Raw genomic sequence first — 18,957 nt, 5'->3', positions numbered from 1 at the left:
AAAAATTTCGGATTTTGGAAAGTTTGGAAAATTTTGGTATATTTACATAAAGGGTTCTCATGAAATATTATAAACTCAATACTCAATACAACTTAATATAAAAATTATCATAATTTCTTGGGTCTGTAAAAATTTGTCTCCAAAAATTTACACTTGTAAAAGGTATAATTTAAAATGCTTAGTACAAGCAGTTAGAGCGTCAAATTTCCCGTTCCGAGCATACGTTTCCCGGGAATTCCCGAAATTTCACGAAAAAAATATTTCCCGCTTCCCGGGAAATTTGTAAATTTCCCGGGAATTCCCGAAATTACATTTTTCATTTTCTTAACTTTTTGGCACCAATGTTTTGAAAATTTACAAATTAAATTAATGAGAGAACCTATCTTGATTCTACTTTTCATATTGAACTAATCAGCCCGTCTGTAAAATTCATCTCATGGATTATTTCAGATAATAGTTAATTCTGAAGCATTCAAAACTGAGAATAGATCTTGCTTATTTGTTGAGCAACAAAAATTGATTTATTATGAAATGAAAATAAACTAATTTAATCTTAGTAACCTTTTTTAATGAAAATTGTTGTAACATTTATCATTTGAAAATAAGATATTAACTCCTTCCGACTAAGATCAAAACTGAGATTTTTTTAACGTTTTTGTTTACCGTGACCAAATTGGAAGAAAATAAAATTTGTTATCATAAAAAAATCAAAGAGAGTTGAGCAAGAAGTGTTTTTTAATAGTATTTGAGAAATTAAGGGCGTATAAGGGTTAAATATGAAAAACTTGTAACGTTCAATTTAAACCACTTTTTGAACTATGAACGTTCTTATAAGCTAAGTCATTTATTTCCATAAAAAAACCATTAAAAACAACTTCGTATCATATGAAAGGTGCCTAAAGAATGCAAACATATTTCAAAAACTCGCTTCAAATATTTGAAAACTTTGAGTTGTGGTTTCATGAAATAGTGTTTCAAGTAAAAAAGCACGATAAGTCAGATTTTTAAGGTAAATTCAATTATTATTTATTCATTCATTAGCTGAACTAATGACGAAAGTTTTCGTACCCAAAAAAGTACAAATTCGAAATCGACTTTTTCTGATTAAGCTCACATTTGGTGGTGCAGATTTTCGATTGGAATCAAACTTTGATGCATTTTGCGCAATTGAAAACTTTACATGCAATTTTCTCAATATACACGCGATTCAATTTTGAATTAAACCTCAACATCGTGTTCTCCAGACGATTTTACATAAGAATCAAGTTTTCGAATGTTGGGCAAATTGAAATCTCTTGAGATAACGATTTTTTAAGCTTGCGGTTCCAGAATTGTGAATAAAACATTGGACGATTTGTTTGTTCGTTTTTTATGCAAAATGTATCGCGTTTGCTCTATCATTTTTTGTTTCCGAGATATGGCCACTTAAAAGCAGAGGTTTAAAAAAAATACGCAAAACGCAAAACTTTGAGGGCGGTGTCAAAAAAGAAGGGGTGGACCAATTTGGTCCAAAATCGGGATTCTTACATGTTTTGATAGTATCAATAGCTCCACTAAATTTAAGCTTGATCAGAAAAAGTCGATTTCGAGTGGTGAAATTTTCAAGTGATCGCAGTTTAAGTGAAAAAAGTTGTTTTTTGCCGATTTCGTCATTTTTCTATTTTTGCGTCCGGTGCGTCGAAAAACTCGAATTTTATTTTAAAAAAATCATATATCGGAATCGGGTTATTTATCTCCTCCCGTTTTTAGTAATTTGCGAAAAATGTCCGAGGAATCCGATAAAAATATTTACAGACATAGGCTAATTGGTCCAGACACCGCCAAAACGTAATTTTAAAGTTTTTTACGACCCTATCAGTTAGGTTAGATTCTTGAAACATCTTACTATTTTTCTATGAAAGGCCAACTTATCACCATTCATTTGCAAATAAGACAGCAAAAATCGGCTGAAATGGCGTATAGTTATGATTTTTTTAAAAAAAAAAGGGTTTTGCGAAATTCGACGAATATGGCCTTTTTTCGGACCACCCTATCACGGCGTAGGTCACTCTAATTGTCAAACAAAAATAAAGAAAAATGTTGAGCCCAAACCGAGCATGTTTGTTTTTTGCCATGATGTTTTCGTGGGGAATCGCTGAATATTAATAAATACTTCAATCTTTCTAATTTTTGGCGAGCAGTCTTGTGGAAAAAGAAAAACAGATTTTCTCTACTCACCGACGTTTCGGCCATTATTTTGAGACCTTCCTCAGAGCCTCAAAATAAAGGCCGAAACGTCGGTGAAGTAGAGAAAATCTGTTTTTTTCTTTTTCGACAAGACTGCTCGCCAAAAACCAGAAAGATTAAAAATAATCAGTCGTTGCGAACCCGGATCAAGATAAATACTTCTCAACAAAAAATACGAATGTTAATATATTGATTTTGTACGATTTGAAAGACAGCATATAAAATTAAAAAATAAATATATATTTTCTTAAAGTTGAAATTTCTCGGGAATTTTGTAACCCCGGAAAATTGAACGCTCAAGGAGACTGTTTCAAATATTTTTCAAAGTTTTTGCCTCGCTTGTCCTTTAAAATCGGTCCGAAAAATCAGAGGGTAAAAGAAACATTTTTTTTAAACTTCAAAATTCAATGTAAACTTGAGTAACAAAGAAGTTGTCTAAATAAAGCTTCTCATTATTTTTTTCATTCCTTCCAGATGGCGCCAGGAGAAGAAGGTCCTCTCGCAGCTGGAATCACTCGCGTCACGTCTCCAGCTGACGACCCCGACACCGACCACGCCGTTTAACGGAACAACGGTGGGGGCACCCCTCACCACCAACGGACTGAACTCGCTGCGGGCGAGCAAACGCAGCCAGATGAGCCGCCGACCGTCGACCGGGTTTGACAACCCGGGCTACGTTCCTGGCGTTGAGACCAACTCGGTGGACATTGTGCAGCAGTACACGGCGTATAACAATCTGTACGGGTCTCAGAGCGAGTTCAACGCTAGTATATTCGGTTTGAACCCGTCGCAATACATTGGACCTCCGCCGCCGGCGCTTGGTCCGGAGTGCAAAAAGACGCAATCGCTGCTGGATCTTCGATTCATTTTTCCGCCCAAATTTCTAGGATCTAGCAACAATAACAACAACATCGAGAAGAAAGCTCCAGCCAAAGAGGGAAAGGGAACGGATGAGACGGATAGCAGTAGCGTGTTGAACAACAACCTCAAGAACAAGATCAACAACAAGCTCAATGAAAGTGGAAAGGGCATCAAAGACAGCAACAGTGTGATCGAGATGAATACCGACCCGACGTCGGGTGCGGTCAACGATCCGATCTACTACACGATCGAGTCCAACAAAACCAGCAAGATCCTTGGCCGGAACTGCGTTTCGCTGGAGAACCTCGGCAACATCACCCTGTCCGAGTCACCACTGCCATACAAGAAGAACGACTTTGCTCAGTATCGGTACGGGAACAACCTGCTCAAGAACTACGCGCTCAATCCGTGGAACGTGATCGCGTACAACCCGGCTTACAGCGCGTACCCACCGGCGTACTTCCACTACGCCCACCAAATGCACCCGTACCACATGTACCACATGCACCACAACAACTTCCCACCGGCGGCAGGCACTCCCGGCGGAATGGCCAACGGAGGAGGTGGTGGTGGCTACTTTGCCGCACCTCATCACGCGATGCACGGAGGAGGCGGTCATCACATGCACCACGGCATGGGACCAGGAGGTGGAGGGATGGCGGCACCGTACAGTGCGACCCACTCGACGCTCAGCTATGGGTACAGCAACGCGTACCTCAACAGTGCAAACAACAGCCGGCAGTCGTTGGGCAACGAGTCGGACGACTTCCGGAAGTACCGGGATGTGGCGCTGTGAGGGAGAGGAGGAGGAGAAGGGGGCCGGGACCGGGAAATGTGCATAGACGAGAGAGTTGTTTTACGAGATAATATATTTATTTAGTGGTTAGGAGACGCGATAGTGTTACAAATGTAGGGCGGTGAAGCGAAGAAATAATACTCGAAAATAAAATTGAAGAAACAGAAGTGGTGCAACGAGGACATCACGTATAAGTAGACAAAGAATCAATAGTGTCACAGTTACCTTGTAAAACCTAAGAACAATACACTGTATAGAGACAAAGACAATAAAATGCAACGAAACATAACTTTTAAACTGAACAATTCGTTTTTTTTATTGCGATATCACAGTTTAGGCCGATAAAGTATTCACCTAAATTTTTGCTCCCTCTTAAAAATGTCAGAAAAAAACAAATAGAAAATATTATTTTGAAAAATCACCATCAAGAAGCTATCACCATCGAGCACCGGGGATTGAGATAAGTTGTATCAGCATTACCAAAAAGTCTAATACAAACTATACTTTTCCATAATTTCTCTGCCGGCCAGCGGGTATTGGATTGGACCACACACATAACATTGAAATTTGAACAATTTCAGATGCACAATCCAAAATGTTTCTTCCTCTTCAGTTTAAATGTTGAATTACATTTCTGAACATTTTTTTATGATGACCAAAACATTATAAGTAAACAGTCAGAGTATCCTGCTCACGGTTCTTTGGTCTTGATTTTTTCTCTCCGATATGGACAAACAACATTAATCAGTTTTTTTTTGATTTTGTGGCAGTTTTGTGATTGTTGTTGCAATGGGATTGTGCAACCCACCAATAAAAACACATTTCCGGTGGTTGGAGATTCAGGGGACGGCTCTCATTCATGAGCTGAGCGATGAAAACCGTGACGCTGAGTGTCAACAAGCGGTATGCAAAAGTGGTGAAAATTGTTGACCTAATGGGCAAGTAGCAATTTGCCAAGAAAAAAGTGAAGAGTGATATATTTATTGCATTATTTATAATTTACGAAGAAAACGTGACTTATTCTTGCCCACCGAAATGAAGATAATGACAGCACGAATCATTCTCAAGTGGCAGATTCCTGCCAGATTTGGTGATTGGCACAATTTCGTTGAATTAAGTTTGGTAGACCTAAAATAGGTACTAGGCCCAAAACAGGGACAAATACCCATGAAATTTATTTTTGCAAGAACAATTCAGGAGTTATTTTTTAAATCAAAAAATCAAATCAAATTATTCGCTCTACAGCTTTGCCTTGGCGTTTTCGATTGCGAGTTTCCTACTCGAAACTAGGTGTCCTAAGGCTTGATCGTTGAGGCAATTGCAAACCTCTTTTTACATCTTAGCTTCCATCCACCCCGGGATTCGAACTGACGACCTTTGGATTGTGAGTAAAACTGCCTACAAGCGACTCCCCCGGGACAGGAATCAGGGAGACAACTCCAACACCTGGACTTAGCTAACGACCTAACCTCTAGGCACAGGTTAGACCGGGGCCAACATTTACTTCCCCTTCCGACGGAAGGCGTGATCAGACAAATCTCGTCTCGAAAATGCCAGGGGGCCTTCTGGGATCGAACCCAGGCCGCAATTTGTGCCATTCGTTCACACTTACAATTGGTCCATGCAATAATGTACGTGGATATTCAAAAACCTGTAACTTTTGATGGATCGATTTTGAAAAGTTGAGGAGGAGAGGTCTATTTAGAAAAAAAACAGGTACAGTTAAACCTTGCATTGTGCGCAGGCGTTACGCTTTGTATTTCGTCGATTACTCAAAAACGACTTAATATTTTTGCTATCTTTTTGAAGCTAATTGTAGATTGGAACAAGACGAAGCAAAAGCTTAAGATAGATTGCAAATATATTAGGGGAACTATACCCTTTTTCAGCCTATTTCTATTATCGGCCTATCAGCACTTTGATCATGAATTACAGCATTCATAATGTGTTTTTGACTGCTCCAAAGTAATAAATAGCTCAAATGAAAGTGAGCAAGCAACTCTCCATTGTTGATACATCTGAAAATGTTGATTTAATAACGGAAAACGGCAAAAGTGATGAAAATTGGTCGAACGGCCGATTAAAATGGGTATATTTTCCCTAAGTCGTTTTTTAGTAAAAAAAAACGAAGTTGACTTTATAGCTGTCGGCCACCATTGCTAGTACCAACCACTAGTGTCTTCCTTTTTATCTACAAGGACTTCGGCGCCCTGGGCTCCTAAGTGTATGAAAGTATGGCACGGAGCGACGGCGCCGAATACCCATATTTACACAAAGAATTTTAGAGCGCCCACCGCGGGATTCGAACCGGCGACCTCTGGGTTGGAGTCCAGTGAGCGGTCCGATTGATCCACACGGGCGTTTTCGAGTAATCGACGAAATACAAAGCGTAACGCCCGCGCTATGCGAGATTTAACTGTACACGGAAAATTTAAATTAAGTTTTTTTCACCAACAATCCATTTCCCAAATTTTTGAATATTTACGTACAATTTTGTATGTGCCAAAATTTAATGGAAACTTGCATGTGGCAACCAATGCAACAAAATGGCTTCTTTATTCATTGGGAAGGACCTCACAAAGTTTGAAGCAAACGAAATTCAATAAATTTCCGGTTTTGTTGGAGAATTTCTCATCACACATAAACTTCATTTTACGCCGAAGAGTTACGCTTTTTATTCCAACATTATCCATGAATTAAAAAAATAGTAAGCTTCAAAAAAAGATTTGTATAAATTGCTTTACAATAAGGCAACATTGCTGCGTTAGAGAAATCGCCAAATTACAAATCATAACAAAAAAAGAAATATGTGTACTAAATTTAAATAAAATAACGAAACGTTATTCCAGAGAAAACGGCTTATTACAAAACGTAGCACATCCGCAAAAAGGAGGTTACTCTGTACACAACATAATAATCTGTGGAAAGACAATTTCGTAACGCTTAGCACTGAAAATCTCCTTGATGTAGGCAAAGAAAATGAGATTGTACTCTTTCGGAAATGTAACGCCCCGACGAGTCTGATGGTTGAACAAAATCGAGTAGACCAGCGATTCTCAACCTTATTCTAGCCTGGTACCCCCTGCCGTGTAAATCAAGTAGGCCCGGTACCCCCGTTGAGAATCGCTGGAGTAGACGAAGGTCGATCGGGGCGTTAAATTTCTTAGCGGGTAGTCACTCATCTTTTGTTCACTTTTGAGCATGCGTTACGTAATGTTACAAATTGTGGAAACACATTTAATCAACGAAAAAACTTTATCTACCTCGTTGGTGTAGTATTTTTTTTTCAAAAATATGTAGCAATAGCCGACATTAAAATTTTAAAAATAAGCTTCAGTCACTCATAACTTGTGATAGGGTTATCAGATACAGTTATACCTCGCATAGTGCGCAGGCGTTATTACCAAAAAAGCAGATTTTCCAACCGTCCACAAGTTATAGTGCACTTTAAACCAGTTACCTTCTCAAAATTCACCCAACTTCTAGTGAAACTTACTTGGGGGGATTTTCCCTTATCCCTTTTAAAAAATCATCAACAGTTCCCGTTTTCCAAATCCCCTGGTGTGCCTGTAAAAAATGCATTCGGAGTGAAAGAATGAAAACACTTGCTTTTATTTACTCTCACATTTCTTTATTCAAAACCAGCCTAATCCAAAGAGTTTTCTACAAAGCAGACTTCCTCCTATTTGCGTTATTTTCTCGTGAAAAACATCGCTGAGAACCTGTATAACATAAAACCCCTACAAAAGAAGCTGCCAATGAATAAATTCGCTCACTCAATCCTTAAAAGTAGTCAAAATTAATGGCTAGTTTTTTTTATTGTTTCTATTTACAAATGGTCACATGAAATTCAACAAGAAATTTGCCACTCCCAAAAACAGCGTGGCTCTCCCAACAAACTTTCCAGGTTGCTCAAACTTAACAATCGTCCATAATCGCGTCCGGTCACTGTCTAAATGCATCCCGATCAATGCTGGCACTCGTTTCGTCGAACACATCTCCCCTCCGGTAGCCGTCTCCGGTCGCTTCCTGCTGCTGATCCCCCACCTGGAAGGAGCCTATCACGTACACCTGTTGGCTTTCCGGCTCTCGGGCACTTCGAGCGTTCCGCCGCGCCTTCGAGTCCTTGTCGCTTTCACCGCTGTCCAGCGAGTTTCCACCGGACTCGCCGTTCAGCAGGAAGTTTCCGAAGGACGCGTCCAGCAGGCTGAGTATCGAGTTGACGGCGGACTTTTCCTCGCTGGTTTCTTCATCGGAGGTGGACGGTTCCGCCGGTGGTGTTTTGGAGGTCGTGGGTGGAGTTGCTGTCGTGGTGGTCGTCGTCGAAGGTTTCATCGTTACGTGCGGAACTTGCAGCGCGTCCCCGGTGTCGTCCCGACTGACCACGTGTCGGATGACGGGATCCTCGGAACCGATCACCGGAACCAGCTTGGGCAGCTGCATCAGGGTGTCGTTGTTGTTGAGTCCGTACGTTTTCACCTTGGAGTGACCTTCGATGATCAGGTAGAGTGGGGCCACCGGCCGTGGAGGTTGGTTGAACTGCGCCAGCACGGGGTCCATGGTTTGCTGGTAAGGTCGCATCGTGGTGCTGGTCGTCGTGGTCGTCGTCGTCGTGGAGGTCATTGGCGAAACATACGTTGCGGGCGTTACGAAAGGTGCCTTCATCGAGGTGCTGACCGTGGGGAACACCTTGGTGGGTTCGGCCGTCAGGTACTCGGTGGTCTGCGGTGGGTGGATGATGGTCGTGGCCATCGCGTTGATGTTCTGCGGGTTGTAGAAGCTGGACGTGTACTCGGTGATGGTGTTGGTCATGGCGGTTTTGGTGAACGGATAGGCTTTCTCGTTCTGGAGGATCGTGTGCAGGATCGGTTTCTTGGGGTTGCCGTGGCCGATGTCGTTGGGAGTTGTGAGCCGCAGTGTGGTCGTGTACTGTTGCTGGCTGGGGTGGACGGCCTGCTGGTGGAACGAGTTCATGTGGTACATGGGAGGTTCGGTGTACTTTGGACCTGGAAAAGAGAAAAATTTGTGTAGCGTTATAGCTGATTCCAATCAAAACATTTCTGGAGTTTTAATTTTGAAAAGGTTCAATAAACCAAATTTTCAGTTTTTGCTTTTTGGGTATTTTTTAATACCCCTGAATCAAGGCGGTTTTAAAAACACCCAAAAAGCAAAAACTGGAGATTTGGTTTATTGGACCTTTTCAAAAAAAAAAAAAAAAAAAAAAACTCCAGATTTGTTTAGTTTTCAAGATCTTCATGAACTGGCTGTCTAATAGGGTGCGTCACAAATGCCAAAAGTTGAGGCGGCCAGAAAATCATAGTTGCATATCCCTACACTGAAATATAAAAAAAGTACCAAATTCCTAAATTCTAGGAATTTTGCCTCCTTTTCTTATTAAGTAATCCAAAAAACCCAATTACTAAATAAGGAAAGGAGCCAAAATTCCAAGAATTTAGAAATTTGGTACTTTTTTTTAATTTCAGTGTAGAAGCTCTCCTGAAAATTTCAGCCAATTCGGTTGAGAATTCGAGGTGCCCATTCGATTTCAATTTTGTGTTGGATTTTGGGCACGTTAGTATGGGGAAAACGGTACTTTTTTCATTTTATTCCCCTAAAAATCCAAATTTGAACCAAACAAAATTCTGGCTTAGTTATAGTGCTTAGTGCTTCTAGGGATATGCCACTGTGTTTTGCTTTATCAGAATTAATTCAAAGCCGAAAACCTAAACATGTGTGAAATTCTAAATTGTTTACAAAATGCTTTTACTTGCAGGTAATTTCTTATGCCTAGATTATTTAAAAAAAATGTGTTAATTTTTAGCATGGTTATTGTAGTCCTAATTTTTATTCTTTTAAAAGATGTAGTTTTTAATAAACTCAATAAGCAATTTAAAAAAACTCACCCTGATACTGGAAGCTATGCCCAGGATGTGGCTGCGGTTGATGTTGCTGCTGGGGAATCGGCCCCGGCTGCGGCCGATACCGGAAGCCCTCCCCTTGGGGCAGTCCTTCGTACCGCTGCGCCTGATGTGTGCTGGCCTGCGTCCACAGATACCCATCCCCGCCGTCCGGCTGCAGGTGGTTGTTCAGCGGCGGTGGCATCAACACCGTTGGTAACTGGTTGATCTGGTGGTGGTAGTAATTTCGCCTCATTGGCCCGCTGTTTGACCCCCACGGAACTTGCTGAGGCTGCTGCTGCTGCTGTTCTACGATGGCCTTTTGCTGGTTGCTGGCCTTTTTCGATGGCACTCCGAGCAGCAGAATGTCGTTGCCCTTGTCCTTGTTGGCGAGGTTCTCCGACCAGTACCGAACGCGGTCCAGCACCGGCGGGCTGTAGTCGTACGTGGGGTCATTCTTCAGCGGGTCACCGCGACCCACCGGGAGCCACTCGTTGTACTCCATGCGGGGGGAGAAGAGGGGCCGGTTTTTGTTATCTGGGGGGAAAAATAAGTTGCAATAGTGAAAAATGTAAAACCACAAAACCCAGCTCAAGGATCCATCCTCCCCACAAGATAAGAGGCCATTGGCACATACACTTGAAATTGATATTAACCACCAACGACGAATCGGAGTGGGTTGCCAGGTAAAGTTACCTGACTTGTCCAGCTATTGTTATTGGCATTACAGCATAAGCCACAGTTTATGGATTTGTACGGGAGTTGCTTGAGGATACCCGAGTAGGAAAGTTTGGAGTATTATTTTAAAAATAATTTTTATCACAAGAAAAAAAAAATACGTTTATAAATCTACTGTATGGATCAAATCAATGAGATCAAAACGATCAAAATCCGATAAGCCAGTCCGGAGATAATCGAGTGACAGTTTTTTTTTTATTAACATCCCACACACAGACATTTGCGCAGAACTTGATTCTGAGTCGATATGTACAGGTGAAGGTGGGTCTAGGAGGTCAAATTTAGGGTACACAGTAACCAAGGAAGTTGTTGTCTTTTTATTCCAAAATTGTTAAACTTCTGCAACAATCTAATTGTAAAAATAGTCAAAATTTTTGTAAATAACTTTGAAGGCAGTACTTTAGGGGATGAATAAAAAATCATATCGAAAGATTTCGTAATTTTGAAGATACTAAAACGTCTGTAACAAAAATCTTGGTGCAAAAGCTTTGATTGATGTGTACCGTAAAGAAGTTCAATTTACGAGTATTTTTTTTAGTTTTTCCTCAGTAAGATGAAGAAGTCAAAGAAAAAGAATCGAACATCTATGTTTCAGGGTTGTACACAATGATTTATGGGCAAGACCTAGGGGCAGGACAACTTGGTCGATAGACTAATAATAGTTTGTTAACATATTAATATTTCGTCAATACTTTAACGCAACCTCACCTGGTTTTGTGATTCCTTGAATCACTGTCAAATAGTAATGTCAAACCGAACATAAACACAAAACATTTTGACGGTGAGGAGGCTCATGGAAATTCCGGAGGTACATTTATAAGTGGCAGGAATTGAACATTTCTTCAGAGTGTACAGTCCGGATAATGCTCCGTCGATCAAGAATGGTCAGGTCTTGTTACTTTTGAAAACGCTAAAAAAAGAAAATACAGTGGAGCGGATTCCTGATTCCGCTACGTCCCTCCACCTTCTCCACCTGTGGCAAAAGTAACCAAGTTCCGGTGGCTATATCCTGTCCCGTTGCTTCCTCCAGCATTTAAGAATCAAAAATGACCCCTCGATAAAAAAGTAGAACACGGAGAAAGCTTCTCCTTTTCTAAGGACCCTGGCTGAGGACGGATAACATAACCTGACTCTCAAAGCGCTAAGCAAAAACTCTTTGGCACCGGTGACTTTCCGCAACATCCTCTAAGTGGCGGAAGTGGAACATCTTTCCGTTTAATACCACAGTGTAGTATTATGACTCATCTCGGTTCCAAACCTACGTGGACCGTGGAACATGTTTCAAATCCGATCACAAAATGTGGCCAACTTAAACCAGGCAGCGGAAAGCGAGGAAACAATCGACAGGTTGCCTTCTTTTTCCACCAGGCAAGAGGAAACTATTTGAATATCATCATCGTCATGGCCGCTAGCAGAACGGTTCTTTTATCCCGTCCAATTTTTTATTGAAGGGTAACCCGGAAAATCACGGATGATACCGTTGATATTTCCTCCACCTCCTCGAACCAAATCTTCTGCTTTCGCCTACTTTCAGGGCACCTCTCCTACTGGAGGATTTTCGTCAAACCCGGTCGAAACGCCAAATGCTCCATTTCAGTGGAAGCTCTCACTTTCTACGACCGAATTTGGCCAATCTGGGACTGAACATGGCCTTTTTCTGTTAAAAATGCCGAACTGTATGGTTTATTTCTGTTTATTTTATTCGCCAAAATTATTTTTGTTTCCTTCTGTCAAATGTCAAATCAAGGTGTGCAAATGTAGGTCATCGCGATTTTCGTTAATCTATTGAAAACGAAACGAAACTATTGGCACTACGCCCCCCGGGGCATGGCCTTCCTCTAACGTGGGATTTCTGCTCCAGCGCCTCTGACGAGACAGGAGAAACCGGGACCGACGTTTTACTTCACCATCCGATAGAAGCTCAGTGGATAAGGCGGGAATCGAACCCGCGTCTCATAGCATCATCGGGATCGGCAGCCGAAGCCGCTACCCCTGCGCCACGAGACCCACTAATCTATTGACCAGTATATAAATAACAACGTCAATATATTGACGAACGTTAATTATTTTAATTCTGTACACCCCCTAGGGCAAGACCATCATTTTCATTCGTCGTTAATCTACTACAAGGTGTTTGCTGCCTTCTTACATTTATAAAGTACCGACATTAGGGGTGACATGGGGTCTGGGGGTTATATTGAACCATACAAATTTCTGCATTTTTGTATGACCCAGTCATACCCCTCAGATCCAATGTCACCCATGATGACGGTATTTTATCCAAAATATCAAAATAAATATCAATAAATTTAGCTTCAGATACTAATAACTTTAGGTAGGTAAGTGGGGTTGTCAGACCTTCAAAATTATTAACCTATTTAAACAAATATTTTGATTGCCCGTCCAACAAATTGTTAGTCGAGTGCACAGACATAAATTGCACCAAAATATCTGAGATCCAGCTTAAAAATGCATAAATAACCTTTTAAGTGCTTTTCAATTTTGATAGGGCAAGCAGATCTTGGCGTACCTTAGAAAAACTTTTTGAAATAACTTTACATACTTTACAAAATCGTTTTCCTGCATAACTTATGAAAAATCTAAGGTCAACTCATATTTTATTTACAGTTTTGTCTATCCCCCTACAAAATATTCCTTAAAAAAACGAGGGGCGAAAAAAAATCTCATATGTCTGGCATCATACATTTCTGTCATCCTATTGTCAGTCGGATTTGATCTTATTTTCATCCAATTTATTGTTTGCACAACTTTCAATGGAAACATGCTTGTTCTTTTCTTTCTGAGTTATTTCATACACGATTTCATTTGATAACAAATGGAAAACTATATAGAAAAATAATTAGTTACTTTTTAGAACACGTTTTCAAAAGATTATATTTGCTTTTTATTCAAAAATGGCACTCTTAAATTAAAAAAATTAAACATACATAGTTTTATGAATTCATTATTATTTAAAAAAAACTACAGAGCTATTTATGTGATAATATTTGAAGCATCTTGTGACACGTTTTGTTTAACCTTTTCTTTAATCCTTTCAGGCCTGATGGGTCATACATGACCCAAAAATGAAAATTTCCATAACTAGCTTTTAATATTCGAAAGGTCGTAAGAATTATTTTCCCATCATTCACCAATTTTTTTTTTTGAAAATTCAGGCCTAAAATGGTAAAAAAAAACTGAAATATGGTGATTTCCTTCAAAGTGGTTTTTTTTAAGTTTGTTATTGTTTATCAGCAATTCCCCACGAAAACAGCATGATGCGAAAAAAAGTTCTCCGATTGGGTGTAGCATTTTTCTGGTGGTTCCTTAGCCAAAATAATCAGACCCGTATTTTTTTGTTTGGCCATTAGGGTGACCTAAGCCGTGCTAGGATGGTTCGAAAAATTACAATTTTCGTCGATTTTTGCAAAAAACACTTTTTTTAAATAATCATATCTCCGCGCCATTTTAGCTGTCTTATGCGCAAAAGAAAGGTAATTAATTTGGCTATTTGGGAAAAAATAGTAAGAAGTTCCAAAAATCTAGCTTAACATTTGAAAAGGTCGTATGACAACTAAAAATGCTGTTTTGAAGGTCTCGGGACCGAAGAGCTTATGTCTAAAAATATTTTTATAAGATTCCTCGAAAAATTTTACATAACGTATAAAAAATGGTGAAGTTATGTTTTCAATACTCTGAGATACGATACGAAACTGGGTTTTTCGACGTGCCACGCGCAAAAATGGAAAAATGACGAAAACGGGAAAAAATCGACTGTTTCACTAAAACTGCGATAACTTCAAAATTTCAGCGATGACCTATACATGTTAGTGTACCAAAAGTAGCGTATTTCAATTACAAAAATTTTGGTACCCTGACATGTATAGGTCATCGCTGAAATTTTAAAGTTATCGCAGTTTTAGTGAAACAGTCGATTTTTTCCCGTTTTTTGACATTTTCCCATTTTTGCGCGTGGCGCGTCGAAAACCCAGTTTTTATTTTCAAAAAAATCGTACCTCCGAGTATTGAAAACATAACTGATGTAAAATTTTTCGAGGAGTCTGATAAACATATTTTCAGACAAAGGCTCTTTGGTCCCGAGATCTTCAAAACAGCATTTTAAGTTTTCATACGACCTTTTCAAATGTTAAGCTAGATTTTTGAAACTTCTTACTATTTTTCCCAAAATAGCCAAACTAATCACCTTTATTTTGCGTCTAAGACAGCTAAAATCGGATAAAATGGCGTGGAGATATGATTTTTTTAAAAGGTGGTTTTTGCGAAAATCGACGAAAATTGCCATTTTTCGGACCACCCTAACACGGCGTAGGTCACCCTAATGGCCAAACAAAAAAAAATACGGGTCTGATTATTTCGGCCAAGGATCCTCCAGAAAAAAATTGAGCCCAATCGGAGAACATTTTTCTCTTCTCGAATCATGCTGTTTTCGTGGGGAATTGCTGTTATGTTATTTAGTATTTGTGAGCCTTTAGCAGTACAGAAAATTCTTGAAGATTTAAAAAATAAAACATAAAATTTATCAATAAATTTTAGTTTTGCTTACATTAAAAAATCATTTTTTCTTTTTTTAATACTGCAAATATTTATTCTTTACCAAAGAGGATTGCTACTATGTTTTTGGGTAGAAACAGTAATTGAAGAAATAAAAAAACAGCTTCTCTTTAGGAAAACAATTGCCATTTTTTTAACATAATAATCATTGTATAATTCTCTAGATTTTTTATATCTGACATTTTTCACTAAAATATTTATTCCAAAAATGATTTTATTCTTAATTTTAAATTTTTATTAAGGGAATATTTTGTTTAGAGTTAAGAATGACAAAATATCTAGAACAGGACTTTGGCAAAAAATCGAAAAAATTCTCACAAAATTTCAAAAATCATTTTTAGATGCAAAATCAAATTTGCAATCAAAAAGGAGGTTTCAATTGTTTGATAAGGGGCAACTTTTTCAATTTGCAGTCAATATCAGTTTTTTTCGAATAATAATTTTTTTTGTTGTTTAAATTATTTTATGAAAGAAAAGCACCCCTGAAAAAAAAAAAATCTTTAAAAAGCTAAAAATTTGAATTTGGTAAAAAGAGCTTATATCAGTGTATTTTCCAACGAGCCTATTCTTTCGAAATGTAAAATATGCAGGAATAATTTTTGTGTTAAAAGTATTTTTAAATTGGAAAAATTTGAAAAAAATATATAAAATGCCCAAAACTCCCATATTTTTAAAACGGTTCGACAGAAAAATAAAATATGAGTATTTTTTTGCAAACATATGCTTTTCCAAGTCGCCGTAGTGAATTATCATCGCGAAATCTTGGATGTAAACAAGCAGTCTAACTTACTCTTACTCAATTTGAACTGTCACTGGAGCAATTGGGATATACTATTTATTTACATCCACGGTTTCGTCATTTTGAAAAGTTACTACAGAAGACATAAAAAAAATTGTTAAAAGATACGCATTTTGGGAATTCAACTTTTAATGATGAAAAGTAAAACAAAACAAAAAAACTGGATATTTGTTTTGTGTGTAACATTTTTTTCTGAATATTCCTATAATTTGGCTGAAGATACCAAATCAATCACAAAATTCCTTCCCAAGATACTGAATTTCGAATATTTACATGCCCATTTTGTATAACCACCCCGCAAAACTAAAGGAAGCCTTGTTGGGAAAAACTAATGATGCATAATACATTTTTTTACGCAGAGATTGAATGGGTAAAGTCTCACCCAATTAATAAAATACAAAAAAAGTTGATTTGTGAAAAGATGAAGAATTTTTCAAATTTTATATTTAATAAGAAAAAATAGAATTGTGCATAAGTCAGAAATTTGAACACTAAAAATCACCAATAACCACTATTTTAACTCGGGAAGTCACCGCAGCCAATATTTATGCAGACATTTTCCGCGGATTGCTTTTTGCTTACTTCTGTGGCATCCAAATGTGACTGTAATGCCATCTAGTGATAGTGGCTGGCACCTGTTTTTTTGCGGTGAGTTATTTTCTCTTCTCGTGCGAGGGATGTTGCGTGGTTTTGCGGTGTGGCATCCAACATCATCGGCTAAACTCGGTGATGAAGTATCAAGAGAAATAAACATGCACACGTGATACATAATCGGGAAAACCCCGTTGGATGAATCCACTTAGTGGAATAATTTTGAATTTTTTTTGTGAAATAACTTTGATTTTATTTTTGAACTTTAAAAATCTTAGAAAAACCAAATCAAGTTTATTTTTTAAGCAAATAGTAGTATGATTCAAAAACGACCACTGGAAAGAGGAAAACCTGCCCATTCAATCGCAGATGACACTTGGGAACGGGTCTTCTCATGTTGTGTGTGCGGTAAAAGTGAACTATGGAAACTGGCAGGAATGCGTTGCGTGATGTACGTGATGGAAGTTGGAAATGTTGAAACGTGGAACTGGTTAGAATGAGTTTTTTTTCTTGCCGTTCTCTCACCTGACAGCTCACGTGGAGAAAAGTGCATTGAACCAGGTGTTACATCGACTTGTGACGACTGGCGGTGGTGCAATGATTGCTTATGGGAACACTGATTTGTTGTGATAAGATGATGGTTGGTGATGAATGAACTTAGGATTTTTTTAATTAACTGTCGGTTACAAGTAAAAAAAATACAAAGAGATTCTTAGTGTTGGCAGAATTGATCTAATGGAAGCGAAAATATTCCTCGATTATGAAAGTAAAATTTACCCCATTATTCAACTCTAAGGTAATCAATTCTCAATGCCTTAACCAGGCCTGCAAAATGTTTCCAACCCAGCGTACACATGAAGCAAACCAAAATGTCAGTTCACTGCTAGCATCTGACTGTAAGCCTACTGTGTCCGTTCAACCACTGCCGCCTGACTCGTGCCGGTCGGCTGCTGGAGAATGAGAGACGTGAAAAATTGAGCTACACTCACTCAATTCGTGTCGTATGACTGACTCGTAAAATCTTCTCTAAACACTATTTTGACTATTTTTAAACAATTGAATGGTTCTAGACTGTGCAAAACACTTAAAACAACCATAACTTATATTCAAAATTACATTTCCACGCATAAATACCAACTTTTTGTGTAAAAACGTGTTTCTTTATGTGTGTGCTTGCAACGTCGAATGAGCGTTGGTGGACTACAGCCTCGCATTGCAGCTGCTCAGTGAGCTAGGGCACTCACGACTGAGTCGGGTTTGTTTATGTCACGGTTTTGCGGTTCAGTGAATGGATCTGAAAAAATCATGTATGCGTCGCCGATTTTCGCGTCAGGACCCCTGACATTTTCAGCTCTGGCCTTAACCTCATTCAGGGCAAACGAACAAAATAAACGCTTCTCAATAAGTGGCGGTAATAGCCCGCATCATCATAAAATGTAAATGCACACAACGCCCCTGAGAAGCACAACTCGTTTGGTGTCATATCACTTACACGTGTGTCTTCTTCGCCCATTCATAAATTTTTCGACATTCACCTGCTGGTCCTTGGCTTGGTTGGCTTGGATGCTCACTGGGCAGTTCTTTCTTCTGCATTTTTTCAATGTGATGGCCATCGAAGCCTCCGGAAAAGCCGGTGTTACAAATAAGACCATGACACGTTTGGCTCACTTCAAACAAGTATCAGCTGGTCATTTGCAAATCTGCACTGTTACTTTTCTTTGATATTTGCAAAGAATAATTTGTCTTGAGAAAAAATACGTTTTCGCACAATCCCATACATTTAACGTAAACAGCTAAATGACCGATCGTTCACTCTCGGTGGTTGATGAGAAAATTACAAATCGTTTGATTTGTCTTACTGCTACAGCAGCATATCTGCTTGAGGAGAGGAAGAGTTTCACTAATGAAATCAATAAAGTGTTCAGCTGATTATCAAAGCGGCTGTGTGCTGTCGGCGGTGACTTGGCTTCGGTTTTAAACCGTTGCAGTGGTTCTAAAATCTTTATATTTATATGTGAGCGTCCTTACTGAAAAAAATACATTCCAAACACGATCAGTCCCGCCCGTGTGGATCAATCGGACCGCGCACTGGACTCACAATCCAGAGGTCGCCGGTTCGAATCCCGCGGCGGGCGCTCTAAAATTCTTTGTGTAAATATGGGTATTCGGCGCCGTCGCTTCATGCCATACTCTCGTACACTTAGGAGCCCAGGGCGGCGAAGTCCTTGTAGATAAAAGCAAGACACTAGTGGTTGGTACTAGCAATGGTGGCCGACAGCTAAACTGTCTCTTTGTATAAGTACATTTCTCGAAAACAGAAAATAGATTTCAGTTGTATTTCTTTATTTGGCTATCAATTTTGGGTGGCTTCCCTAGGACCACAGAAGACATTTTCATAATTGGTTTGCTCATACATGTTTAGCAGCTGTCCATAAAAAATGGATTTTAAAATATCTGAAATCGATTTGTTGTCTTCG

The 18,957-nt window shown here is 39.1% G+C and overlaps 2 protein-coding genes across 6 annotated transcripts in view; one reads left to right on the top strand and one right to left on the bottom strand.

Moving 5' to 3' along the window:
- LOC120413119 (uncharacterized) overlaps positions 1–4,172 on the top strand; it is a 64,114-nt gene extending 59,942 nt beyond the window's left edge. For all 4 annotated transcript variants that reach the window (XM_052708871.1, XM_039573829.2, XM_052708870.1 and 1 more), the window contains one exon: positions 2,701–4,172. In XM_052708871.1, coding sequence (XP_052564831.1) covers positions 2,701–3,883 — 1,183 coding nt within the window. In that variant the 3' untranslated portion in view covers positions 3,884–4,172. The remainder of the gene's footprint in view (positions 1–2,700) is intronic.
- A 3,326-nt stretch (positions 4,173–7,498) lies between these two features.
- LOC120413149 (uncharacterized) overlaps positions 7,499–18,957 on the bottom strand; it is a 52,000-nt gene continuing 40,541 nt past the window's right edge. For both annotated transcript variants that reach the window (XM_052708869.1, XM_039573854.2), the window contains exons 3-4: positions 9,787–10,317; positions 7,499–8,889 (exon numbers count right to left, since the gene is read on the bottom strand). In XM_052708869.1, the coding sequence (XP_052564829.1) occupies positions 7,829–8,889; positions 9,787–10,317 (1,592 nt within the window). In that variant the 3' untranslated portion in view covers positions 7,499–7,828. The remainder of the gene's footprint in view (positions 8,890–9,786; positions 10,318–18,957) is intronic.

Source organism: Culex pipiens, chromosome 2, assembly GCF_016801865.2.
Source record: "Culex pipiens pallens isolate TS chromosome 2, TS_CPP_V2, whole genome shotgun sequence".
Lineage (NCBI taxonomy): Eukaryota > Metazoa > Arthropoda > Insecta > Diptera > Culicidae > Culex > Culex pipiens.
The sequence above is the reverse complement of the archived record's forward strand: the minus strand, read 5'-3'. Positions and strand labels throughout refer to the sequence as shown.